The 26,504-nt window shown below is 52.7% G+C and overlaps 11 protein-coding genes across 11 annotated transcripts; 4 read left to right on the top strand and 7 right to left on the bottom strand.

The window, feature by feature from the left end:
- Positions 1 to 135: 135 nt before the first annotated feature.
- Positions 136 to 1,308, top strand: AYO21_03459 (hypothetical protein; the record flags this gene model as incomplete). The annotated part of the gene is made up of 1 exon (XM_022653433.1): positions 136 to 1,308. One exon carries the CDS (start codon positions 136 to 138, stop codon positions 1,306 to 1,308), a length of 1,173 nt encoding a protein of 390 aa, XP_022514243.1.
- A 208-nt stretch (positions 1,309 to 1,516) lies between these two features.
- AYO21_03458 (hypothetical protein) lies at positions 1,517 to 3,133 on the bottom strand (the record flags this gene model as incomplete). Its single annotated transcript, XM_022653432.1, has 1 exon — positions 1,517 to 3,133. The coding sequence occupies one exon, from the start codon at positions 3,131 to 3,133 to the stop codon at positions 1,517 to 1,519; it is 1,617 nt and encodes a 538-aa protein (XP_022514242.1).
- Positions 3,134 to 4,580: 1,447 nt separating this feature from the next.
- AYO21_03457 (hypothetical protein) lies at positions 4,581 to 5,948 on the top strand (the record flags this gene model as incomplete). The annotated part of the gene is made up of 1 exon (XM_022653431.1): positions 4,581 to 5,948. One exon carries the CDS (start codon positions 4,581 to 4,583, stop codon positions 5,946 to 5,948), a length of 1,368 nt encoding a protein of 455 aa, XP_022514241.1.
- A 598-nt stretch (positions 5,949 to 6,546) lies between these two features.
- AYO21_03456 (hypothetical protein) lies at positions 6,547 to 9,585 on the bottom strand (the record flags this gene model as incomplete). Its single annotated transcript, XM_022653430.1, has 1 exon — positions 6,547 to 9,585. One exon carries the CDS (start codon positions 9,583 to 9,585, stop codon positions 6,547 to 6,549), a length of 3,039 nt encoding a protein of 1,012 aa, XP_022514240.1.
- Positions 9,586 to 10,126: 541 nt separating this feature from the next.
- On the bottom strand, positions 10,127 to 11,288 carry AYO21_03455 (hypothetical protein; the record flags this gene model as incomplete). Its single annotated transcript, XM_022653429.1, has 2 exons — positions 10,127 to 10,611; positions 10,661 to 11,288. The coding sequence occupies 2 exons, from the start codon at positions 11,286 to 11,288 to the stop codon at positions 10,127 to 10,129; spliced, it is 1,113 nt and encodes a 370-aa protein (XP_022514239.1).
- Positions 11,289 to 12,118: 830 nt separating this feature from the next.
- AYO21_03454 (hypothetical protein) lies at positions 12,119 to 12,916 on the top strand (the record flags this gene model as incomplete). Its single annotated transcript, XM_022653428.1, has 1 exon — positions 12,119 to 12,916. One exon carries the CDS (start codon positions 12,119 to 12,121, stop codon positions 12,914 to 12,916), a length of 798 nt encoding a protein of 265 aa, XP_022514238.1.
- Positions 12,917 to 13,541: 625 nt separating this feature from the next.
- AYO21_03453 (hypothetical protein) lies at positions 13,542 to 14,232 on the bottom strand (the record flags this gene model as incomplete). Its single annotated transcript, XM_022653427.1, has 3 exons — positions 13,542 to 13,790; positions 13,869 to 14,030; positions 14,122 to 14,232. The coding sequence occupies 3 exons, from the start codon at positions 14,230 to 14,232 to the stop codon at positions 13,542 to 13,544; spliced, it is 522 nt and encodes a 173-aa protein (XP_022514237.1).
- A 2,389-nt stretch (positions 14,233 to 16,621) lies between these two features.
- Positions 16,622 to 20,101, bottom strand: AYO21_03452 (hypothetical protein; the record flags this gene model as incomplete). The annotated part of the gene is made up of 1 exon (XM_022653426.1): positions 16,622 to 20,101. One exon carries the CDS (start codon positions 20,099 to 20,101, stop codon positions 16,622 to 16,624), a length of 3,480 nt encoding a protein of 1,159 aa, XP_022514236.1.
- A 1,166-nt stretch (positions 20,102 to 21,267) lies between these two features.
- AYO21_03451 (hypothetical protein) lies at positions 21,268 to 22,155 on the bottom strand (the record flags this gene model as incomplete). Its single annotated transcript, XM_022653425.1, has 3 exons — positions 21,268 to 21,496; positions 21,667 to 21,931; positions 22,062 to 22,155. 3 exons carry the CDS (start codon positions 22,153 to 22,155, stop codon positions 21,268 to 21,270), a joined length of 588 nt encoding a protein of 195 aa, XP_022514235.1.
- A 400-nt stretch (positions 22,156 to 22,555) lies between these two features.
- AYO21_03450 (hypothetical protein) lies at positions 22,556 to 23,759 on the bottom strand (the record flags this gene model as incomplete). The annotated part of the gene is made up of 2 exons (XM_022653424.1): positions 22,556 to 23,664; positions 23,717 to 23,759. The coding sequence occupies 2 exons, from the start codon at positions 23,757 to 23,759 to the stop codon at positions 22,556 to 22,558; spliced, it is 1,152 nt and encodes a 383-aa protein (XP_022514234.1).
- A 1,408-nt stretch (positions 23,760 to 25,167) lies between these two features.
- On the top strand, positions 25,168 to 25,699 carry AYO21_03449 (hypothetical protein; the record flags this gene model as incomplete). Its single annotated transcript, XM_022653423.1, has 2 exons — positions 25,168 to 25,423; positions 25,476 to 25,699. The coding sequence occupies 2 exons, from the start codon at positions 25,168 to 25,170 to the stop codon at positions 25,697 to 25,699; spliced, it is 480 nt and encodes a 159-aa protein (XP_022514233.1).
- Between the last annotated feature and the right edge of the window lie 805 nt (positions 25,700 to 26,504).

Raw genomic sequence — 26,504 nt, 5'->3', positions numbered from 1 at the left:
GGTATATATAAGGCCTCCTCCCTCAAACCATACATTCGATCCTTTTTCCGCAGTCAAAAGCAGACTTGCGATTGATTAAGATTCACAATCACCCCCAAGAGCCGTGGTGGTAACCCAAGTGGATTTACAATCGTGATGACGACGACGCCGCCACCACCACCACCAACATCGATAACAACAACGTCGACGTCGACCTCCCCGACGGCAGAGGAAGGGATCTCGCGGCGTGAATTCACCAAGTACGACAAGACCATTTCGTACCTCGACGCCGGCCCCGCGGATGGCCCGCTCCTAGTCTTCGTGCACGGCTGGCCCGCCATAGCGGCGACATGGACCACGCAGCTGCGGGGGTTCTCGGCGTTGGGCTTCCGCGTCGTCGCGCCCGACATGCCCGGGTACGGGGCATCGGGGCCGAAGAGGCAGGAAAAGGGCGAGTACGCGCTGGAGAAGGTGGTGGCGCAGATGCTGCAGCTGCTGAGGCATGTGGAACGAAGCGAGGCCGTCTGGATCGGCCACGGCTGGGGCGCCGGCGTCGTGTGGGCGCTGCTGGCGCACAACCCGGAAGTCTGCCTCGGGGTGGTCGCCATGGCAGTCCCCTACCGCACGCTCGAGATGGGCGTGCCCGAGCTCCTCAAGTACGCCAACCGCGACCTCTACCCGGAGGCCGAGTACCCGCACGCCCAGTGGTCGCACCACATCTTCTACCAGGACCCGGACAACTACGCCAAAGCGATCGACTTCTTCGATACGCACGTCGAGGGATTCCTGAGATTCGTCTACTCGCGCCGCCCGGACGCGGACGTGGAGCAGGACAGGGACAAGCCGGCCTTGACAGCCAACGTGGCCAAGAACGGCGGCTGGTTCAAGGATGGTGATGGTGGTGCCGAATCCCTCCCCAAGACCGAGGATCTGGGTGAGAGTCTGGTGGACGAGGAGACGCACAAGGCCCTGGTCGAAGCATTTACCAGCGGCGGATTCTGGGCCCCGACCGCATACAACCTCAACGACGACGCCAACCTGCAGTGGTGCGAGGACTGGTCCGTCAACGAGGGCGTCGTGTCTGTGCCCGTGCTGTTCGTCGAGGCCCTGAATGATGCCGTCGTCGGCACGCATAATTCAACCATCTGCGACCCCATGAAGAGCTACTGTCGGAGGCTGACCACGGTGAGTATCGGTGCCGGTCACTGGGTGGCTTTGGAGGCGCCACAGGAGACAAACGCAGCGATTCTGAGGTGGATCGCCTGCGAGCTGCCCGAGGAGAGGGCGTGGCCTTGGGGCAAGAAGAATCCGTTGAAGAAGAATGAATAGATCGGAGCAATCAAGCGCAAGGCGGAGGTCCATGCACGCATGGCATGGCATTTCATTTGGTACGACAGCTATGGCAAGAAAAAGCAAGAACTATAGTCTATGTCCTTCTGTCAACCCGTAACAACGTCACATAATCATGCCAATATCTTGCCATAGGCCATAGAGAAATCCTCACGGTGTCGTCGGGCTCATATCCACCCACTCAAGCTCAATCCATCGAACTATGCCGGATGCCCACCAGTTTGTTTCCAGACCTCCACGTCCCTTTCGCCCTGGCCAGGTCGCCCGACATGGTAACCCGCCTCCAACGATCCTCTTCCTTGACCTCCACAATGCCGCTCTTCGTGCCGTTGAATACCATAATCCTTTTCTTGGTGCTGTACGTCTCCCAAGGTTGTGATCCGTGTGTAAAATCGATGATCGCCGCAGAAAGTCTATTCGCTGTTTCTCTGGCCTCCGGATCGGCATTGGGTCCCGCAACGGCTGGTAGCCGGCAGAAGAACGAGTTGTCCAGCACATGATATGCATATCCTTTGAGCGGGCTTTGGCTGAAGGTGTCGGTCTGTTCGAATCTATAGAGACTGATCGGTGAGGAATCCGAGGGGTTTTCAGCAATGATAAAGGGCAACCCAGAGAAGATGCTGTCGGTAATCATAGCAATGAACCCCTCGAGGCATGTCTCGGCTGGCGCCGTTGAAGAGATGCCATAGGCATCCATGAGTTCTTGGGCCAATTCGGCGGTCGAGAAAGCAGACTTCACACGGTCCACAAATTGCTGGGACGACCAAGTTCGCCATTGAATGGCCCCAAACAGTGCTGCTTCGTGCTTGGTGGATCCCGCAACAACGCCCTTAACCCACGGCGCGAAGGGTGCAGGGCCTGCAATAGGCCTATTGCCATCTTGATACACAAACCATTTGTCGTCCCAGAGTGGTGTGGCGAAACGCGGAAGCATCAGGCGTACTATTTCCATCGAGTCCAAGGCACGTAGGGCAGTGAGCTTCTCCTCAGCAGACGCGTTAGGAGAAATCCCCGTGCTGGCGACAAGCTCATCAAAAGAGGCTTGAGCCTCTTCCGGCCGTGGGAAATCTAGGTTCGGGCTCGACAAGATAATGCCTCTCTGACACACCGGCACGTCTGATCGCAGGTGAGCGAGGACTGACCACCCACCTGCTGATTCACCTGCAATGCATATATTGGAGGGATCTCCGCCGAAGTAGTGAATGTGCTTTTGTATCCACAGAAGGGCGACCCGTTGGTCATGCATTGCCATGTTTGCAAAGGGGATTTCGCCGCTCGCAGTCGCTTCTGCTCTTAACTCCTCGGAAGCGAGGAATCCAAAAAACCCCAGTCGGTAATTCATTGCCACGAAGATGATGGGCTTCCCGCTTTCCAAAGCATGCTCGACAAGGTAGTTTCCATCGAATTCGGAGTTGCCGTCTCCAAACACAAATCCTCCTCCATGGATCCAAACCAACACAGGTAACGGACCATGGCTACCCTTGGGAACATAGATGTTGAGCCTCAAGCATCCGAATTCGTCCATGGGATACTCAGAACTGCGTCGCACACCCTCATATAGGTGGGCCGTTTCCGGTCGGTTTGCCGTGATCTGGGGACATCTGGGTCCGTATTGAGTAGCATCGAGAACTCCACTCCGTTCTGAGAGATCCACGAGCTTGGACTGGCGAAACCTTGCCGGAATGGTCGCATACTGGATACCAAGGTAATTTGCAACCTTTTGGGTTTTGTTGATCAGCCCCTGGACCTGCAAGTTGCCTATCTGGACTGAGACATCCTGGCCTTGCTGGGATTGGCTGGACATTTTGCAAAAGAGCCTGGCGACAATTGTGACGATCGAGAACTGCTCGACCGGGGATTTCTGCCAGGCCAAAGCCCAGAATCAGCACACTGCCGGGACTCCTTGTGTAGACAAAAAAGACACATCTTTGGTCGGGGCCCAGGGGTGTACTTTTACTGTCGTCCTGGATTGATCCACATGGCAAACCCCACCTACAATACTCGGTACATAGAGAGTTCGGCAGGTGGGAAAGTGACGGAGCTCCGCCGCTTGGGCGCAGCATTGTTCCTAGGCATGCCGTTCGTCAGCTGTAACTTTGGGAGGACTCCGACGGCATCGTGGAGCATCGGATCGACTTCGCTTCATCCAGGGGAGAGTGAAAAGAGAAGATTGTTAGAGATCTAACGAGCTTCGGAGTTGAAGTGACAAGGGTAACCAGCTGTAGAGAAAGCCAGACTTGCCAGACAAGGCGCAGATGAAGAGCAGCTGTAACAGCACCCCATGTACAAATGCCTCTCCGTACTCACTACGGTGGATCAGGAAGACTGCGCTGCCTACTTTCGAGCGCCCACCACAATCGACCTCACCAAGTCGCTGCTTGCTTGCTCTTTTCCCAGTTCAATACTCCTTTTCCTCATCAGTAACAAGCAAGGTGGGTCGACTATATCCATGATACTTATGTCTCGGTATATTCAAGTGCAAGAGAGCTGTGCAGGAATGAGCTCTTACCGCCATCTGTCAAACACAGTCTTCTTCCTACCCCTGAAATGGATGGCCGAATGCATGCCAGCCGGGGTGATGTTGGACCTCACTCCGTCAGAATCCGAGGCAGATGCCAATGAAGTGCTCCAGGCAAGTCGCCGACATCTGCCAGAACTCTCGATATTTCAGCTCCCAGGCGGAAGTGGCTGCATATACGGGTGAGGCTGGACAGTGGCACCGTTTCTCATTGGCCGTAGCGAACTCACTCGCAGAGACTGGCAATGGCTGTTCAAGGACTCGTGTTGGGCTGTGTAAAGGCATGTGGCCTGCGGCCTGCAGAAGAGTGACTCAACAGCAACTGTCTATGCTAGACAAGTCGTGGTTTGCCCAACGTCCGTATGGTTGCGGAATGGCTTCGTCGCAGCAACCATCGCGGATGAGCTTCTGGGGGTTTAACAGCTCTGGTTGATTCATTTCTTCAGAGGGAAGGGTTAGTCAAGGCGGCCGAATTTCAAGGGTCCTCACCAAGGCGCAGCCTAGCATTTGGCTTTATTTTGGCCCGTCGCTTTCTAACGACGTGCAGTCAACAATTGGCGCCTAGAGCCTGATTGAAGTGTGTGCCTTCGGGATATATCTAGAGAGAAGTCTGCCCTGCTATATGCGTTACAAAGCCTACTTAAGATTTCATGTGACAAGATAGGGACGTGTTCCAACACAGAGACTTGAGGCAGCACGATCGCAATTCAGCGCACTTCCAGGATCGACTGAGATGTCAAGCACAGTAAATACCTCCCAGGCTATATTACACGGGTTTCTCAACCAAACGCACACGTCAGACCTACATGCCGACTGGATCAATCAACCAACCCCGTGGCCTTGGGTACTAGCAAGCGTTACGCTCTCTATCATACTAGGATTCCTGGGAGTTCAAGCATCATACAAGTCGTGGGAGCCAAAGGTGCGACGATTCAGCGATAGTCACGTCGCGATTCCTCTTTACCCGCCCACAGACCCGAAAGGTTATCAGCCACTACACCAGCGAGGTCTAAGCTCCAGCAGTAGCACCACCATCTCGTTGTTGGATGAGCGCAACAAGTATGGCGGTCTGGGTCACTGCGCCTTGATCACTAGCATCATCGGGTTAGGGTGGTCGACTATACGTGCGGGAGCCTTGCTCGCGGTTCTGGTTCAGATCACAATGGGGGAGAAGGGCCATACCTACCCGGGCATCATCAGCATTGTGATCATGTTCACATCCGTGCAAACATACTTAGGCACCCGCGCCATGCCCCGGATCCTGTACCTACTGATTCTCGTGGATCTCTGCGCTATCTTTGCCAGCCTTATCCTTGGACTCCTTTTGTTCCTCCACGACAGAGACACGTCCTACCAAGAATTTGCCATCTCTGGCGGAAAGTGCCCATGTATGCTGGGTTACAAAACAGGTCACAATATGAAGTCGTGCTCCGCGTTTGCACAGTCTCTACCTACTGTAGTCGGCTGCAACTCGAAATACCTGTGGGTGAATAACACCGTTCCTGGGTCAGATGGGACGGAGCCAATGTCGTATCCGAAGTCGTGTTTGCTCTCCAATGACTCGGCAGAAGGTGAGGACGTCGACCCGAACATGATGACCTATATGGTTCTCGCAGAGATCATCGTTGGCGGCGTCGGCCTACTTTACGGTCTCATTGTCCTTCTTTTCTCGTCGCGCTGGATCCCAGAAGTTCTCAGACACCCATCCCAGCTCCTACAGGCCTTGGCAATGAACCGGCCAGCGAGCCGCAAGCCCGACCTGAGGTACGATAGCATTACCGGCGTCGACATGGCCAGAAGCCACAAAATGCCTGGTCGGGCGATCGGCATGACGGTCCTGGCATTCATCGCGCTGCTCATGTTCGCGGCGGTGACCATCGTGGTCCACGTCCTCGACGAGACCCGGCCCATCAGGATGTTCTACATGGATTCCTCTGGCCCACTGGCCAACACACTAGGCGATGGGACTGCCACCGCCGACGGAGGGACAAGTTGGAGCGACTGCTTCGTCGTGGACACGCCCGTCTCAGCAGACGGGGGATTTCACGCGTGGTGGGCCGTGAGGCAGAGTCGGATATTGCGGACACTTGCTCTAGCTTGACGTGCCTCGTATTCATTCGGTGTTCAGGATGACGGGACCTTAACATACATAGATGTGATTCATCTCTTTTCTCACCCGTGAAGGACTGCATGCCACAGGGGAAAAAAAGGGACAACAGGTGTTCTTCCCTGTCCGGTCTGATATCGGATGGCTGGCATAATTGTGGTTATCATAGAACGCTGTCACGCCTGTCTCAAGGCAGGATTACTTACCTACCTATCTACAGTATAGGTACTTTGTACTGTATCGCGTAGCACATTATAATAATACTGGCGTCCGTCCGAGTCGACCTAAATGCCGAGACGATCCTCGCTGTGTGTATGCGTGTGTGTATGTATATATGTCCACCACACATCCATAGAGGTATGTGACTTATACGCGCTACATAACCTGATACTGGAGTAGGTAGGTAGATAGGTAAATACTTAGCTCAGTGAGTAGACACACAGCTTGTATACAATATACAAAGGGGAGGTCGATGTCTATATCCACCGACACCAGCACTGGCACGTTACACGTACATATAGCTCTACATATTATACATTCTTAGTACAGCCCTCGACCTCATCTGTCCGGGACCCTTTGAAGGGGTTTTTCTTCATCTGAATTTCCCGCTCTTCCTCGGCGCCGTCTTCATGCCCCTGGGCGCAAACTTGGAATACCGCCGGACTGATCTCCGTCCTTTTGTTGGCACGGCAGCCTCTCCTGCTGTGAGTTGCTCGTCCCATTCCTGTAGGGTCTGGAGTTCTTCGATGGTAAGGTCTCCCTGTTCGTCTTGGTCTGCTGGTGCGGAGGACTGTGATTGCTTGGACAAAGGATGTGAGATCAAGGTCGCTGTCCGGGTTTTCGTCGTTGAGGGGAAGAGAGGCGGGTTCAGGGCGTCGTGGTCGACATCGTCAAAAGTGAAGCTCTCAATACCGTTGGAGGCTTTTTCACGTCTGATCCTGCCCGGCCGGGACGCCTTTCCTGCTGCATCCCCACTGTGGATATCATCGTCGACTTCACTGGGGATTCTCCCCTCTCGGAAAGCCCGTTCCATTTGCTTTTGGTCTTCCAATTCCTCCAACTGCTCCTCATGCATCCTTTCCATCAACTCTTCTGCCTGCTGCCTCAACCGCTCCTTGCGTCCTCTCGCCTTCTTTGCCTCTTTCGTGTCTTCGCCACCAAGCCTCAAGGACCTCGGTATACGTGTTTTGGCACCCAAAGCCCACAGGTCACCCCATTGGCTCTTCCGCGCATCACGATAGGCTTGCTTTGAGAACGATTTGGGCACAGTCCAGCGCTCAATCTTTCCCGAAGGTGTGCAGACGTCTAGAAGTACATGGCCACGACGTTTCATCGGTTGAAAGACCAGGCGTGGAAGGTTGTGTGTAGAGGGCAAAGTCGAAGGAACTTTGTCCGCGTCTGCGAATATTGAGGGAGCATCAGTGAGATTACTGGTTGGATGCAACTCCTCAAAGCCATTCTGAGAGAGTTGAGTCCAATTCTGAGAATCCTGTGCCGCAAGCTGCGAATCTGGATGGCGAGGGGCAGCAAGAGAATCTTCCAGTCCCTGCCAGGATTGAACTTGACGCTGACGCAGGTCTTCCCCTTTCATCACTGAAATGTACGAGAAATCCACGTCGTCATGGTTGCGATCTTTTGCTCCAAGAACTCGCTGCAGATAGCTCGGGCGTATGTACCGTTGTTGAAAACTGCAAAAGTCCTTCCGCCCCTTTGAAAGGCCGGGGATATTGTACATTGGGCATTTTTCATGGTTCGTACACGGCGCGACAATCATACCAGTTTCTCGTGTGTGCATGTCTTCTGCAGCATTGTGCAACTTGCTATATGCCGTCACTCGCCCTTCTGGGACAGCAATGTACCTCTCCAGAAGCAGCTCTCTCGCCCCGGCTATCGCTTCAAACCCTCGGGGTATACCCTTTTCGATTAAAATCAGAACGCCGCCTTCGGGGCTGAGCATAGACCAAAGGTTTTGCACGTGTTGCTTTTTCATGTAATCTTCTTGCAATCCAAAGAGTGTATGTGGTGCAATGATCACGTCGAATTGCTTTCGCTGTTGTGCAGGTCGATCGTCTTCCAGAGTCGGCGCATCACGGGTGTGTACATAATCGGGCAAACGTGGGATGAAGGTTGTGTTCTCCAGAAGCGCGGCCGCCCGATGTCTCAGCGTATCTGAACCAGTGAGGACGACAGATTTCGTCGGGGGGGGTGGAGGAACGGGGTCGCGATCAGACGAGTGCAACGAATCCCAATGAGCCTTGACGATTTCGCGCCAGGCAAAAATACCAGCCCCTCCAGCACCCGCATCGAGTACTCGTGGTCCGCCTTCTTTCGCAAACAGATTGTTCAACCAAGTACTGCCTAGTCGCTTGCGTGTTTCAACCAGAACAGCCATGATGGCGGCGTACGTGGGTGGCATAATGGTGGTGATGAATGCGTTCGCTTCCATCTCGCCCATCAAATGTTGAGAAGCGTCAAGAGGGATGGGTAACTGCTGTCTCGATCGTCCTGATCTGGGTGTCAATGGCGAATCAGGAAGCCCGGGTCCTCCAAAGGTCTTTTCGCACATCTCTTTCAGATGCTTGTTGGAGTAGCCGCTCATGATTTTCTGCACGGGTTGCACAAAGTCTTCTTGCGAAAGGAGAACGCTGCTAGGTGTAGTTGCGAACTTTCCAAGCCGAGTGAACGGATGTTGTCGCATACTCTGATCTTGCTCATCCTCGTCCGCCTCGATTTCCTCCTGGTCCTCCTCCTTTTGAGAATCTTGGACAATCTCGCCATTGAGCAACCGAGCTATCTGCGCTGCTCTTTCTTCAGCAGACGCCGAAAGAGCTGGATTGTGCTCGCCGGTCGGACCGAGACCAATGCCACCTTGCGCAGGCTTGAGGACATTGCCGGCGCACTCCTCTTCTTGGATGACTTCCACTTGTGCAAAAGGAGCTGGCTCTGAATGGTAATCGATTGGCTCGCCGTCCTGGTCCAGGAGCTGGTTTCGAACTTCGGTGACGGGGCTTGCTTCCTCCTCATCGAGAAACTCTTCATAGGACACTGAAATAGGATTCCCGTAGAGTCGTTTGTACATCTTCAACTCCTCGGAGCCCAGAGCCACAGAAGGGAGCCTGTCCCCGTACAGCTGCCTCGCTTCTCGTGCAATCTCTTCAGCGGACACACCAGAGGCTCGCAGTGCTGCAAGCCCATCACTCGTGCCGTCGACCACATCCGAAGCATCGTCCAGGTCGATTTGCTTGTCTGGAAAGATATCTTTTATGGAAGTACCGTCTGCGCGATCTTCGTCGATTGCTTCGTTTATGGGCCGCCCCAGGGCTTTTTCCAACTCTTGCAACATTTCCAGTTGTTCCGGGTCGATGTCGACTGCGGAGGTGTGTTCATTTTCCAATTTGGTCTGCCGCAGGTCAGAGTCAGGAGGGGAATAGTGTTGGAGGAGCGTGGTTTTGCTGGACAGAGGTCTGAGATGTTGTCGCGGTGCGAATGTCCTTCGCCAACGCAGGGATAACGGCGTTGATCGATTCCTCAGCGTGACAGCCGGTCCACAGAACCCATTCTCGAAGAAGACCTGGAAATCCTGCCGGCAGCCATGGCACAGCCCTGAAGCCCTTGCCCGACTCAGCATCATTCCTGGGGGTATAAGTCTGGCTCTTGGTAACTACACAAAGTCTAGAAGTCGAGATGGCATTGCAGCGGGAAAAAAGATTCCAGTCTCCCAAATTCCTTGGCGCCAGACCCGATACTCCAACTTCCTTCCAATCATGCGTCTCTCAAAGCGGACTTTTCAACGGGCGTAGTTTAATAGGTACAGGAAGCCTACTCCGCATCCACTTGTCGGGTTACCAAGAGCACTGTGGAGCTAGTATTGAGGACCACCGACCTTGTTGTATACACCGCCTTCCTGGAACTGCTTCCCATGGCGGCGGGCTATCATATCTGAGGCTTTGGATTAATCCAGTCAGCCCCAAGTCGGCCCAATATCTATATTGCCGACCTAGACTTCTGCTGGTGGCTGCGGTGTGTAGCAGCTCGGCGCTTTTGCTTGACTGTTACTGAAAACATATCCCCCTCTAAGATTGTAGTCCTCTTTCAATGTTTTGTGCCTCCCTCATCATGTCACCTCCAATCCAAGACTCAATCCCTCACACTCACTCCATCTGCAGAAGCATTTAGCCCACGGGACTCCACGGCATGGGAATCAGGATTTTGCTCTTCATGGTCTGGATGAGTGGAACTGTCTTGTGCACAGTATCACCCCATCCTTCGATGCCCCACGACATTTCGCGTCGGAGCTTTCGTTCCTCCAGATCGGCAAATTGCCATAGATGATGAACGGTATTTAGGTCTCCAATCTGCACAAACCAAGCACCCACACCTTCCATGACTTCTCGGCGTGCTTTGAGTCCTTTCCGCCAATGTGTTTCCCATTCCAGAAGGTTTCCGGGGTGCAGGGTATAGGATCGTAGTTCAAACACGCCGCCGAGTTTTCGAGGGGGGGTAGTTGGCCAAAATGAAAATTCCTGCATTAGAGAGATTTTCTTGGATGTGATTAGAGTCTGTAATTTCTTCTCGAAAGCGGGGAACTCGGGGTGGTGTGCGATGCTGTGCAGCGAGGCATGGTATCCCGTGTAGCGCTGATATTCCCAGATGTGAACTACAAGCCTCATGTCAGAAAAAACACTTTGAAGGTGAATGCAGTATACCAAAAGTTTCACAATCCCCCACTTCTGTCCTCCAACTTCCCACCAGATGGACCTTGTTCTCCGGGTCATTGGCCATCCTCGGATACCAACTGCCCACCAACTCGACGTAGTCGTCCACCTTGTCGGGTTTGACATCGTGAAAGACGATCGAATGAACGTATTTGCCCCTAGCCAACACCTGGGAGAACGATCTTTCCATCTCTTTGTCTAGATTTTGGCCTTCGGGGGTGCCATAGATGAGGCTAGAAAGAGTTCCGCTTCGCTTTGTGGTGGTATCGGTCTCGGCTTGTCTTGCTTCTTCTGTAGGGGGTGCGGTAGAGAGTGAGCCCAAACCCAGGGTTTCAGATACACGGGATGCAGCAGTAGTAAGGCTGGGGGATCTATCAGGAGAAGACGAAGAAGCATCAAGGAACTGACTGTCAGCTTGTTCTTTTCTCTTCCGGGCAGCCTCGAGCCCATCTCGGAATTCCTTCTGCTTGACGTTGAAGGCGTCCGCACCATCCGAGGTCAGGTCGCTCAGGGCAGGGCTGCGAGGAGGGTCTCGTAACAGGGACGTCGTCGTAAAGGCGCGAAGGAGCGAGGGAGTTTGGGCCGAAGTAGAGAGGGGTAGTAGCCGGCGGGCGAGCATCGTTGCCAAAATCGAGAGTCCCTGAGCTCGAACAAAAACAAGGGAATAAGGTCGCAACTGAGGCTGAGTATGAGCAATGCCTGTCAAAGGAGTATTGTTTTGGCCGATATCACAGAGTTGCTGAGTTTTGACGAGGTCCAGCAAAGAACAACGACTCGAAGCAACACGCGAGCAGAGGAGCTACGAGGTTATTGTGCCGGAGAAAAGCCCCAGTGGTCGAGGGCAGCGTGGGAGAGGTTGCTGATTGTTTAGGCGTGAAAGGCTGGGGTTCGACTGGCTCTGAGCAGAACGCGGGGAAGATGGTTTGCAGAGGGAGGAGGAGGTGTGATGATGGTGATAGAGTGTGGCAGGCGTGTGGCAGCTTATGCGTGTTGATTGGAAGTGAGAAGCTGGCTACCCTGCAGAAGCAAGCAAATGAGCCAGGACAAACAGGGAGGGAGAAACATCCATCGACGTCACTACTTGGAGCTCTCACTGGCACCCAACTGGTGTCACAGCCCGGGCCCAGTTGGCATTTTAGGCTACCCTACTCCTTCTTTGTGGGAAAGCTTCCACTAACAAGTGGGCAAGTTGGGCGCTGCGGGGAGAAATGCCTTGTGCCACCTGCCCAATGGTCCAGCAAAAGGCATGTGTGACAATTTGAGTTTTAGCGGCCTCCATCATCCCACCTCGCTTTTTGTCGTAAGTCGATTCGAGAGATCTACGCGAACATCCCTTCCTACCTGCAACGTCAGATACGTCTTTACAGATCTCGACCATAGTCTCACGGGTATCCCTCAGTCTCAACTACTTGTGGATAGAAACTGTTCAGAAAAGCAGCTGCAGAAGACATGGCTGACGCCCACAACCCGCCCCTCAACTATGAAGCCTCCAACACCACCACCAACCCACTCGTTTCCACGACCTTACCTCCGGAAGTATCGCAATGCCTCAAGAACGCCCGTTTCCTCCATCTTGCAACAATTGGCTTGAGCCAGTCCGGCACGCCAACACCCCATGTGTCCCTGATGAACTACACTTTCCTGCCTTCATACGACCACCACGGCCCCGTCATTATCATGACCACAAATGCAAAGTCCATGAAGACACAGAACCTGATGCACAATCCCAAAGTATCCATCCTGGTGCACGACTGGGTATCCCACAGACCGCCGACAGCCACCTCTGTGGGTGGTGAGCAACGGGCCGGCTCTCCGCCTGCTACCGCCGCTCGCTCGTCTCTTGCCGCTCTCCTCCTGAATCTGAACACGTCTGCCCTCAGCTCAATATCAACTACGATAGCAGGAGAAGCAAGGGTCCTGGAACAAGGCAGTGAAGAGGAAAAGTGGTGCAAAGAGGCACACCTGGCGAATAACACGTTCGGAGGTCAAGTCACGCAAGAGGCAGGGTTTTTCGGCGGACAATCAGAAAATGCCGATGCGGAGAACAGTAGCTGCTATATTGAAGGAGACGATGTGAGGGTAGTTCTTGTTCCCGTGCGGGAAGGGAGGTTAGCGGACTGGAAGGGAGGTGTCAAAGACTGGGTTTTGGTCGCTGAAGATGCTCCACCAAGTAATACCGGGGACTCTGCCACAGGAGAGAGAGGCAGGAGTAATGGTCAGCCATTGGTCAACGGCATCAGGGATTGACAGATCTATCAAAACTTTTCATGTGCTGAGGATCAGATTTCGAGCTGCACCAGGATGCCTCATTGTTTGACCGAAACGCTGTACAAAGCGCACGATTGAGCCGAGACAGATTGATTCTCTGTCCCAATGGGTCCCGCTACAGATCAAATCATCCCGCCGTCGTCTCATCGCAATGTCCAAAACTCTAGGACTCAACCAACATTAAAACGCCAGATCGTAATGCCTCCGGGCTTTCCAAAAAGGTTCAACCAAAAATACTGCAACGCTAAGAACCGACAAATCTTTCTCTTGCTTCGAAACAGGCGGCGAAAGGCGCGAGGAGGCAGAGCGACGGGTATGTACACAAGATAGTAACTCCTCGAGGAGGGAGGATGGGGAAGTGCCCGCTGTGATGGGCAAACTCGAAGTAGCAGGAGGAAAGCATGGGCGAAACTCCAAGGTGGAAAAGCTGACAGTGCTATTGAACCTGAACTTCGTCACATCACCGAACATTTTGAGTCGTCTTTCGACCGAGCCGGTTTGACTTGTAATGCCACTCGTGCGGCTTCCGTAAAGGCCTCGTTTACGCCGCGGTTTCGCATAGCTGAGCATTCTGTCAAAACAAGCCTGTTAGATTTCCACATGGTCATAAAGCGTGATTTCTGGCGTTACCGAGATATCGCAGCGCCCCGATGCGTCGCGCAACTTCTAATCCCTCGTTATATTGAATCATAGGTCTCGGGGGAGCCCCATGCTCCTCGTCATCGTCCTTTTCGTGCTCTTCCCGTAAGTCGCATTTTAGAGCGCATAGGACAATCTTGACCCCGGGACAATGTTCGTTTATTTCGGCAATCCATTTCGTGGACACGTTTTCGAGAGAACCATGGTTGTCGACCTGCGAACCAAAATTGCCGTTATCAGCATTGCTCAACGCTCAGAAGGAGGCGACAAGCGTTGGATGGGCACGCCATACACTAAAGCACAACATGATGGCCTGAGTATCATCGTACGAAAGGGATCGCAACCGGTCGAATTCCTCCTGCCCAGCGGTGTCCCATAGCGATAATTCCATATGAATACCGTCGACGAAGATATCGTGGACATAGTTTTCGAAGACCGTGGGTTCGTAGACAGTCTGGGGAGGCAGCAACGTCAGTATGTACCTCGGAGCAGGCCAGGCTTGGTTCAGGTGTCATTAGAAACAAAAACAGACACAGAGGACGAACCGGGAAGAAGCCGCGAGTAAACACGTTCAGTAGACTGGTCTTTCCGCAGGCACCGTCGCCCAGCAGGACGAGTTTGCGCTGCACCACCTTCTTCCCACCGCAGAAGGGCATTCTGATCTTGTTTCGCGTTGAAAGATCGTAGGGCGACAGACGCGGCTGATCGAGAGGAGGGCGCACGATCGGAGGGTCGCTATGTCTCCAATGCACGAAATGAGCGTTGCGGAGATTGCATATATGACAGACTGGGGACGTAGGGCAGAACTCCGCAGAGGCAGGGAGGTCTGATAGAGGCGGCGGCGGCGGCGGCGGCGGCGGCGGACGGATAAGGATACTATGGATAGGAGGAATAGGTTAGGTATGGAGGAGGACGAAGGGAGACGTTGAGGAGATCTGCGAAGCAGAGGTTAACAGTAGAGATTGTCGAGTTGTCAATCAGATCCGACAAAGAAAGGGAAGAAAGGGTCCAACGGAACCGTTGATGCAACTTCGGTCGGCAGCTGCGGGTGATGTGGAGGGAGATAATGGGCATGCCAACCAGTACCGAACAGCTGAACACTTGGTGGGTGGGCACTGGGCACTGGGGGGGCGAGCAACATCAGGGCTGCAGGGCAAAGCACATGCCCGTGGCGGGCGATGCATCTCCAGCCTGAAAGTCGGACCGGGGGAACTAATTCTTTTTGCCCAATGTTAGGTTCTTCCGGGGGGCTAGTGAGGCTGGTGAGGCCTATCAATGGCCACTCCTCGTAGGTGGCGGGGTCCCCTGCACGCAAGGTGGTTTGACCTTTTCCCGCTTGAGAGGACAAACTTGGAAATCTGCCAAAGCTCAATACAGCCACCTGGGAATCTGACCATGTACCTCGTACTCCAGTCGCTTCCCCGCGATATTTGTTTCCCCTTCGCACAGACAATTTACTTATTGTTTGTTCATGGCCGCCGAATTATCCCACATGTACTTGTGTTTCGCCCGCTACACTCTCACATCGTGCCTCGACGACCCCCCTCGATCGAACGCTGTGAACCGCAGTCTGGTCTACCGTGCGAGCGCAGACGGCCATTCTCCTTCAGATGCCAACCGAGACCTTGCCCCGCATCGCCAAAAATAAAATCCATCGGCCGATGTGCGGCGCTGACTGCTGTCACCCACTGCAGCGATCCTTGCTGACCAGATAGCTCTAGTGAATGAGTAGCATGAGGGCCTGGGGAACTCCGTACGGTGCTTGGGACTTGACACCCCGATGAATCCTGTGACAAGTGGGACAAGGCTGATGCTGTCAGTAAGCCCTACCCCGAGCCTCGGGCCCGATCACCCGACTGTGGATTTCATCAGGTCAGCCCGGGTCCAGGCTGGGAATAGAGTAGTCGTCGTGGTCAAAATGTCAAAAGGGGCTACAGCTAGCCTCGCCCGTCATCAAACTTTGCTACAACTTCGCTTCGGGAGAGAACAGAAATGGAGTCAAACGCGACAGCAATTTCGCCTGGGCTTGAGATGTTGGAGTGAAATATCTCGCTCGGCATTTGACGTTGCCTTGGGTATTTATTTGTGCTGTGGGACAAATTGAACGATTTCGATCAAGGACGAAAGCAGCTAATTCTCGTTCGGCTCTCTATTCTTCATCTTGTTCAATTTGGCGAGACGACAAAGGAATAGAGCTCAAAACACATTGAAAAGAAACAGCCTTGGAGCGAATCAAGACGTAGCATGATTTCCGGCGAGGCTTAGGTTTGACGCACACGTTGTCTTCTCCCGTGAAAGATCATATTTGAGCCCGTTGCCATTTCTTGTACCGCCTCTATCATTTTCTCTGGAGGAAGCGCGGTTGTCAGTTGAGATGTGGAGAAAGGAGAGGTCATCTGTTGGCTGCTTCCACGAATGATTGCTGTTTCACACGTGCTGCCGCGAAAATTGGTATTAGTGTACACACATCTACTGGGTCTTCGGATGCGGTCCCTGCCTGATGCGTGGCCAGACAGGCAGCGACAAGGCTTTTCCAGGCCCAGGATCATGCGTACAACTATCCCACCTTGTCCACCACCCTTCCTGTTGTTCACTGAGATCCTCTTTCTCAGTCCTGTGAGAGCAATCCCGACTGGAAGGAGTCTTGGAGCACCCTCGTAGATTGACAGTGTCTTTGTCACCAGGTCAAAGTGCTCGACAAGACAATGGTTCGAGCCACGCACATGGATAGTTGCAACAATATGAAATTGACCCGCCTAGGCTGTCGATGCATGAATACATAGTTGGATATTGCTTGGTAGTTTTCTTTCTGTGGACCTCGGGACTTGTCATGCCGCTGAATCTAGGGCGGCGATCCAGGGGGAAAAGGTGGTTTATTGTGTTTGTTCCATGATTTAACATGTAGCTTGGTGTCGAGTCGAGGTAATAGCCAAATGGGTATAAATATGGATCTTTCCAAAATAGGAATATACGGGACGGGAAAATATTAACGTTATAGTGGCCAGTCAAAGGTGGGGTATCGCATTCTGAATCGGGACCCAGATCCTACCCATCACCATTAATCGTCGTCTCGCCTGGAACTGGAGAGACGGGAATAAAGAAATCGCCTTCTGTGATTGAATCGGTGTCGCTAGACCGGGCCAATTTTTGTATGCTTCGGTGATTTCCCGGTGGTGCCGGGTCTCCTGGTGGCGGGCTCTCCTTGGATGAGTCGAAAGAACGTGCTTCTTCTGCGAGCATCATAGCAATCTCTTGGTGGCCTTGTTTCTCCCCTGCGCGAGATGCCCTTTCCAAGATGTAAGGCTTCCTCAGCTCCTCCCTGCCATACTCTAGTAGAAGGTTTACCATATCCTTATACCCGAGGGAGGCGGCGAGGCTTAGTGGTGATGTGCCGTCAGTCGACCGAGTTACGCTGGCACCGTGTTTGAGCAGCGTGAGAACTATCGAGATATCACCAGACTCGATAGCCAGAAACAGAGGGGTCCCTTTCGCTTTGCTGGAGGTGTTGACGACGGCGCCATTGGTCAGTAACATCTCCACAGCCGTCACTCGGCGTGATTGGATTGCCATCAAGAGTGGCCGTATCCCTCCATCCCAGTCTAAATGCTTGTTGTTGGAGGTTCGCAAGAGGACACCCAATTCCTCCACAGTCCCATGATGTGCTGCTGCGCAGATAACCTCAACCAGGCCATTCCACGTAAAAGCGTATCCGTGCCGGTGAAGGGCCAGGAGAGCCACATGCCCCAGGGCGACGCAGAATTCGAAATCTGCCAACCTGAGACTCGTTGCCTCTAGAATAGGGGACAAGTCTCTATCAATAATCTCGAAGTAATCTGAAAATTTCAATGGGAGCTTACTCCGGCGGTCCGCCATGTCGTAAGCTCGAATACATTCCCATCGGAAGATGGTCTCCCTGATCGCGGCTGGATGCACGTTCCGTTGAAGAATTGGGCCGAGAACGGCCCATTGAGGCCCACACTGATCAGCCGCGTCGAAGAATTGGGAGTTTCTCAAGTGCAAGAAAGCATATGCCATCACGTAGTGGACGATCGTTGTGCCTGACCATCGCCAACCTAACTTGACAAGAGCTGGAGTCGAGCCAAGTAACGACGTGCATTGCGATCCTGAAAGAACACAGCTCAACTCATCGGTCGCCATTAGACGACTGCACATTTGATAGAGATGAAGGTGGCCTGCACGAAAGTCCATTGGCACAGGCGAGGATCTTCCGGGGAGATGACACAAGCCGTCGTTCATCAAGTAGTCCCGGACTGTTTCGTGGATTACCTGGACGATGCATCTCGTTTCCACATCGGGGGACATATTCTGTCTGTCAGCTATTGGGCGCTTCGAATTCACTTGCGCCATGGCGCTATGCCATCGCTCTCGAGAATCGGATCGAGACCCTGATTGCCTTCCAAACGGGAAGTCCTTGACTCTGAATGACTCCTCCAGATCAGGACCTTGAGGCCCTACAGGAACGCCAGAGTCGATTACCTCAAGAAGTCCTCCAGAAAGTCCAGTAACAAAGTTCCTAAAGTAAGACACCTGCTCTGACAAATTTGCAAAGCCTTCTAGTGAAGAAGGATAGGTACTTCTCATAAACTCGAGTCCGATCCGAAGCTCATCGGTATCAAGAGGTCGGCCTGCGTACAATACAAGGTACATCAGGTTGGCACTATCTTCTGCCAACTCTGGGTCGAGTGTCGAGAAGATCTCGGAATAGAGCTTGCTCAGCTCTGATGGCAGTTCGTGGATGACTTTCTCGATTCGGGCAACGGGAAGACCTTTGTCGGCAAGTTTACATATTCTGTGGACGACGAGGACTGCCCAAAGGAACACGCCGTTGGACTTTTCAACAATCCTTTTTTCCAAAGTCTGGAATGATTGTTGGCGTTCTGATCTGGCCATGTGGTGGTGGACATAGAGGGATATATCTCCAAGATTCTCCTTCTCGACTCTGATCTCGAATCCGTTGATGATGCTGATGTGAGGATAGTGTCGGCTAGACCAACAGATCTTGAGATTTCGAGACCTCTTAGCCATGCTTTCGGCTGCACATCTTTCAAAGGCAGCGATGATGGTGCGAACCTCCTCTTCCTTGCACTCGTCGAGAGCATCAACAAAGATCTCGACTGCAGTTCTGGAGTTGAACTGAATCGTCTCAAAGAATAGATCTCGCAGCTCTGCGGGGCTCCAGACGACAGGCCGGTTGCCAACTTTGGCCTTCTTCCTTCTAAAATGCGTTAGAAGCCGACTTGTCATGGAAGGAGACTCTTGCACCAGTTGATGGAGGAAAGTTTTGAATAGCCCCTGCGCATTACGTTCCTCATCACCGCCTCGAGCATTGAAGAAGAAAGTAAGTCTTACTACTCCTCTAGGTCTAGGTGCCTCAGATGCAATGTATTTCATGAGTGTCGATTTCCCACTGCCCGGTTTGCCCTTGATCCATAAAAGGCCGTGTGATTGATCGAGGTCCGGACAGTTTACCCAAGCTTTGTAGTGAAGGTCTTCCAGGATCCAGCGACAGGTGCCGGTCTGAGCGTGCTCAATTGTAGCTTGTCGGACACCCATCTCCGAAAACGAGAGAGTCTCAAGAAATGCTTTGGCATCAGCACCCAGGGCGCCGGTCGTAACGTCTGGCTGGACCCAACGCTCTAGTATGCCGATAATACTTTTGAGGCCTGGGTGCTCAGCCGAGGCATAGCGCGCAACATCCCGGTGGTCTGCGTGTATTGATATATTGTTGAAACCCGGTATCGTGGCGGACAGCTGGTCGACGATCTGAATTCTCCCGACTAGGGGTAGAGTCTCGTAAAAGCACGCTATCTGTATTGGATGATGTTGTGACCCTCTGCGTCTGACCATGGAGAGGAAGTCGTCGTGAATACGTGACAGTACCTCGGAGTTGGGTTTCAATAGTGAAAGGAGGCTCAGATCTGTTCTCTTCGCCAGGCCGAGCATTGCAGCGGGCATCTTGGCCCATGAAGCGAGCCAGCTACCTCCGTGTGGTGTTCCGAGGAAGATGATACCGCAGGTGTGATCGACTATGGCAGCTGGATTGGCGTCTCCGCTAGCCTCAGAGATGCGAAGGGCATCTTTACACAGGACACCACCGAGGCTGTGGGCCACGAAGATGAGCGGTCTGGTAGCCAAGCCGTCGCTGTGTCTCTCGTTGGCGAGAGCATTCAGAAGGTCGCTTGCGTGGTGTGAAATATCAATTTGTGCGACGGGCCCATGATTCCGGACCACATAGGCGTCATAACCAAACGTCAAGACTCTCGCATCAGGCAATAAGGTCGGGAGGAGGTCAGATGGCCAGCACAACCCAGTAGCATGGCTCGTCCATGTACGCTCTCGATCGCCCGTCAGGCCGTGGACGAAAACAATGTCGAGCCCTGCGTCTGGCGGATCGAAAAGGATCTTGATTCCCAAAGGAAAGCTCTCGATATCGAGGTTAGAATGTGTTGCTTGTGCTGTCTTCTGACGCCAATGCTTGGTTTTGAAGAGTGAGAAACGGGACATAGTCGTGGGCAGGTAGCAGAGAGACGGGCCTGCATGGTCCACACGAGCTCATATCTCTATCTACAAAGAGACAGTATGAGGTGACCTGACCATCTTGTCCTGAGGGCTTGTGTCTGGTTGAAGCAAAGAGGAGGAAGGGTGGCGCAGCGGCGGTAGAGGCTCGAGGCTCAGAGGTCGAGACGCAGCCTTGGGCCTCATGCGGCATAGTGGCTGCCTCGCCTCGCATGGTTATGGCGTTGACAAGTCTTTCAATCCCACCTGGATGCCCGACGCTGCAATGTGCCTCGACAGTAGGGCGAAAGACACCAAGCTTCTGCTAATTCACACAGTTGATCCTCTAGATTGCTTCAACACCTCTGGTAGTGCTTGTGCCCACTAAATTCCCTCGAGGCACAGCCTCGTCACATAACACGCGCGACATTGTCCTCTGGGTTACCATCGTACTGACACAGGTGCCAGAGAAGAGAGTACTGCAGCCCGAGGAATACAGGAAAAACCCTTCGCTTTAAAAGGGCTCAAGGTAGTAATCATGGGGAACTAAACTTACCGGATCGATGAAGAAGAAAGCGTCGCAGCGGCTCGGACCAGACGAGGAGATACTCATACAGATGAGTTGGGCTGTCCAGCACTGTTTTAGTGGCCCTGCACATCCAAGCCTCACGGTAGCAATTCAAGTCTGCAATGTTCACCGCCGCACTCTGGCCCAAGCAACGCCCTCACCATGAGTCAAGCCACGCAAATCGAGATATCCGAGAGACGACCACCATTCGCTCGGGCACAGGAACGGGAGAATCGAACAGGACACATGGCACGCCTTTCTTGGATGGATCAAATCACAGAAGCTCTGGAGTTTTGGTTTGATTTCTTCATCTAGACCATTTCGCCGGGTCCTAGGGTCTCGAGATAGGGAGAGGCGACAATGGGCTCTTCGGCACTCCCATTGTGCAAAGGACTCGTATCTGCCGAGAACATGCGAACGGAACCCATTTTGCAAGATCATGACGCCTCTTCTTTTCGTCCATCATGCATGTTGCGGTTGTTTGACAGAACCCTCTTTCCACACTTCAACGGCGCTGTTCCCCTGGCATTCCCGTCATCCCCTCAATACCAATCCACAGTCACGAGCATGCTATCAATGGAATGCAGTGTGTGACAAAATTCGGCGTCTACTCTTCGATAATGTTGCCCCGTTCGCTCACGTACAGCCCATCCAAGAACTTCCGGATATCCTTGTTCCTCACTCTGCAGGCCTGTTGGATGTCGGCGGCGGATTGTGACACGTTCTCGAGGTTGTTGCCGGTGATTTCAATCTGATCCTTGACACCCTTCGATGCTTCCACCGAGACACCGTCGTGCATGGTAACGTGTCGGACGATCTTCTCTCCCAAGAAGTTTCTGTCACAGAGAAAATAACGATTAGTATCTGCCTTATTACGCTTGTTTTCTTTTGTCCAGCTCGTCTGTAAGTTTTTTCCCTTTGGCGTTCCGTCCTCTTACTTCCAAATACCTTTCAACGTAGGTGTGCGTGCGCGAACAAGGGTTGGTGGGAGATCGCCTGCTCTTACCTGATTTCCAAGTGATACAAGCCCTCGGGATTCTTCTCAATGTTGACGTTGATGGGAAAATGAGCATAGACGTATCGCATCTTGTATTTGTAGCCCTTGGTCACACCGGTCACCAAGTTCTGGATAATCGACTTGACCGTCCGCAGGGCGGCGACGTTCTTTCTCTGGCCATGGTGGATTTCGATTTGAACGAGCTGTTGCCCTTGCTTGTTCTTTCCGAGTGTGAAGGTGACGGCGATGTGGGAGAGATCTTTGGTGAGTTTTCCTGTTCAAGAAGAATTTGTGTTAGTCTCTTTCCGCTTTTGCTTCTGTCTTCTAGAAGCAGATGCTTTTTCCCAATGTTCTCTCCAGCAATTGCAAAAGCTTAGGGTTGGCATGGGCGTCGTCTTTCGTACCTCGGGGACCCTCGACCGTGACGATTCTCGAGCGAATGTGGATGCTGACACCCTCTGGGATGACCAGCTGCTCTTGCGAGAAGATGTACTTCATCTTGGGCAGCGGTGTGGGCAACTGATTGTAGGAGGGATTTGCGCAAAAGTCGTCTCACGATAGGAAAACCGCACTTTCAGAAATTCCCCAATTCCCAAAATCGCAGGTCAGGTGCCAAGCCCTGATGATTTTTGTGCGCGGCTTGGCATTTTTGGAGGGGATTGCTCAGCCTTGCGGCCCGCCACAAGGCTCGACTAAATGATGCAGTACCCTACCAACATATCTGTGAAACAAGCTGAAGCTCTGTGGAAAATTCCTGGGTGTCTAAAAATGAGGCGTATATTCACACCAAGTGACTCTGCAGAAAGAAAAAGCGCTTTCCTATTATCTAACTCCTAGCCTGGGTATCTTATGCTAATGCGAAAATTGCGACAACAATCCCTCCACCCTCTTCCAGAATTCATCCTGCTCGCCGCGTTTCTGCCAGCATTCGTGCGATTGTTGGATCATCATCGTCGACTTGGATGCCTTGTTCACGTAGAGCGTTCCTGTATCGCTGCTTCAAGCCTTCCTCGTCGTCTTGTCGGTCCGCGTCAGGAAAATCGTCTGCATCGACAAGTTCCTCGTCGTCGGTGCCATCGGATTCTTCTTTTGTAGCATTGTCATCGGACTTTGCATTGGAGTCCATTTTCATGTCTTTCATTACTTTCGTCAAGTCGTGTTCTCGTTTCGCAGCGCTCTCCTTCTCACGTTCTTTCCGTCTCTTCTCTAGCTCCGGGCGGTAATCCCTTTCGAACTCCTTCCTCTTTTCCTCCACGGCCTCAAAAAATTCGTCAACACCCTCTCCGGTCATGCTTGAGACTGCCACCATGTTCAGATGAGAATAGAACTCCTCCAACATGAGACTCATGCTATTGAGAAGGCTCGCCATGTAACCGCTCCCTCCACCGAAACCCTCACCGCCAAAGACACCTTTTTTCTGCTCCTCATTGAGCGCTTCTTGGAATTTGTCAAAATCTGTCATCCAGTCTCTTGCAAAATCAGCGTCCTGAACGTCCGTCTTGTTGAAAACAAGAATCATTGGAAGCTTCGTTTTATATAGTATCGAGCACGCGTAGAGCATGTTGGACATGAATGTCGATGTGGAGGATGTGCGTGGCGTGTCGATGATGTAGGCGATGACGGTAGGAAAGGAGGATGCAAGCGATTCAAGGAGAATGCTGCCTGAGGCAGACCAGACGAAGACTTCAATCTGGCCTGGTGTATCGACCAAGAAATGGTGTGGCGGGGGCACTTTGCTATCTGGAAGCGGATTTGCTCGCATTTCAAGCAGAGAGATGATTTGGTCAATTTTGGTCGCAAATAGATTGAGAGACGTCAAGATGCCTCCATTAGGGCCAAGGTTGTACTGCTTCATAACTTCTTTGTAGTTGATACTGTCGCGGATGTCGATGTTGGGCTGGAATGGGACGTTGACAACAGCCGGATCCAAATTGAGCACATAGGGTTTCTTCTTGTTGACATGTAGGTAATTGTTGATACGCTGCATGAAGGTAGTTTTACCCGATCCTGTCGACGATGTGTTAGAGGTTAACTCTTAAAGATTCTCTTGTACCCATACCGGCCATGCCAATGCAGACAACGGCGACAGGAGAGGTCGCCATATTGTCTAATCCAACGTCGTGGTAGAGAAGAGGTCTATGTGTGGGAAGAGGGAGTCCGCACTGCTGATAGAATCTGGGGAACTTTGGAAAATTCCTAGGACGCATTTGTCCCTGTTTAGAAGGAAGCTGATGCCGCCTTGTGCTTAATATTGTGATGTCATTTCACACGTGCTGACACCTGTGGCAGAGGTGATGGAGTGTCATTACAAACCTTGGCACTACTATTCCTCTTAACCTGACCAAACTCTCCATCTACCACGCAGTATATCCTCATACTGCTCTCAGATATCTTAGCATGGGCTGCGGAGGTCGCACTGATATGCGAAATTTCCACGTGATCACCATGGATCTCTTTCTCGTGTACAGGGGTCGTATCCTCTCTTCTCTGCCCCCACCTTCACGGACTACTCCAAACGGTTTGATGTGAGGTAAGTAAAGGGCCGAACCACTTCGGAGGCCGGTATGGTCATGGCTACGGCACTTCGGTTGCGAAGATCGCATGCCTTTCCCTGCTCGAAAGAAGGCGTTCATGCATAAACCCTGGTAGGGTGTCACCTTACGCTCTAGCATCTCATCCTGTGCGAATCGAGGCTTCTCTGCGTATCGACATCAGCTCGTGTGTCGACTTAGCTACAACAGGTGAGAGAAGAATAGCTCTACCCCAGACAAGCGCCAGTCATCTCGATGATGCTAGCCAATCGCAACTCACAAAGGCCGATAACAGGAACAAACCAGGATTGCCTCGAAATCTTACCTGGCCAAGAATATGAATGACATGGGTCTGCTGCAAGACACAAAACACCCCGCTGCTTACATCCTCAAATTGAGGCTTTACAATGACCACACCCGCCTGAACCGGTCTATTTACCTACGCCGGTCTCTGCCAGCTAGGATAGACTGCTCAAGAAGGTGATAGCGACGTGCGTGAAAGACACCATGCACAATTTCAAACGCGAGGGTTAGGTAAATCTAAGATTTGTGTGGCGGCATCAGTGGGCGGAAACACCCAAATTTGGTGCAATTGCTATAATTGCCAACCTTGGTATTGGCCGAACTCAGGCCCAACACTGGTCTTGGGTCGGGAATAACGAGTATACAGTATGTTCCGTCTTTCCGAGAGAAGAGGTACTGGACAGGATTGTCTGGTAAACTGAGCTCCTCGACCCTCGGCAAGTTTCCGTGATGTTTTTGTACAGCGGTCTCGATCCCAACAATGCCCGGGGATCCATTCATGGACGGCAGACACCACATGATCTCAACAGCAAGACCGCGACAGTGATTCTACCTGTCAGAGGTAGACTCCAGGTCAGCAAGTGCGGATCGTTCCTGGACCTTTGAAGGTTGGCCGGTGAACCCGAGTACGTTCGTCACTCTTGTTCTATCATCAACGCTCAGTTGACTCGACACGATGGCGAGATTCGAATTTTTGAATCCAAGCGGTCTCCTGACCCATCTGTTCGGTCTGTTCGGTCTGTTCGGTCTGCTCGATGGCTCTTCGAGAGGCCCTGCTGAGAAGGGCTTCGGTGAGGTGAACATGCAGGTAGGAGATTCCGAATGCAACTCTCTCATCCGCGAATCCGTCAATATGGCCTGCGATAGGGTACTTCGCTATTCGCTCAAGATTGGAATCACGCCAACTTCTCTCAATGCGGAAGGCGTCGCAGGTGCGCATCTTTGATTTGAAGAATTCGCTATCAGATCTGACCTCGGCTCCAGCAATTTCATCAAGTCTCGACGCCGATCAGGGGGCCATTGTAGTACCTGAAGGTGGCATCGTGGAATCAACCCTGGGCTCCAGATATGTCCGCATTGACAACCGCACCGCCGACTTTTCTGCCAATGGCACCTTCCTGACCGAGTCCAGTTACGTGCTCTTATCATCAGGCGGGCCGGGGGCGGATATTGGACGGGTGTCGGGAGGCCCGCTAGTGGGACCTTGATGATATGCTTGTTCGAGGCTTAGTAGGCATTTTAGTGGAGACTAGTGATTGCTTGTATATGCTTAAATCTCTTTGAGATTAGACGGATCACGAGGCTAAATGTCTTAGTGTTCTAAGTAGCGCACATAGCCACCACGTCAACCAAAAGCACCCATGAGCCTGTTACGAGCCCACGAAGACGCAGTTGGAACCACACCTGCCTCATCCGGTAAGAAATACTTGACACTTCTCCTTGGACACACCCCGGTCGTATCCATCGGCCACTCGACCTCGCTTCCAATTCAAGCTCATGGTAGCGCACCGTTATCTTCGAACAAGCATGCTGGTGGCGCCACAGCTCTCGGGTTGCGAGGGCTAGCTCAATCATTCCTGGGAGCTGTTGCCACTGATCGGCCGTTCTCCTACCCAAGAATCTCAGTCGCCGGTGAATAGTTTCTCGCCTTTGATAACAACCTATGATTTTGTTCGTCCGGTTGAATCTTCATAGGCCTTTGGACAGGGAGGAAGAGGGCAGCCCGAGTGGCAATCCTACCCCAGCCCTCCAAAACATGGCAGGTCCTGCATGTGGTGGATATTGCAGACATTCCAAATGGAAGGTTCTTCACAGGATCGGGCATGTCTGTCGTGGGCGAGGCCACGAGGGCATCCTGGTTGTATCGGCATGGCAGCTGCCACCAGCGCTCCTCCAGCATGCGGGCTGGCATACATAACCACGCTGCAGACCATTGCGAGTTTCTGACCTCCTTTCACCTTTCATTCCTGACCCAACTCTTCCGTCCTCTTTTACGGCCTGGTTGTCGTCTGG

The sequence above is a fragment of the Fonsecaea monophora genome (genome assembly GCF_001642475.1).
Source record: "Fonsecaea monophora strain CBS 269.37 chromosome Unknown Scaff17, whole genome shotgun sequence".
NCBI classification, from domain to species: Eukaryota; Fungi; Ascomycota; class Eurotiomycetes; order Chaetothyriales; family Herpotrichiellaceae; genus Fonsecaea; species Fonsecaea monophora.
This window is presented reverse-complemented; position numbering and strand designations above follow the sequence as displayed.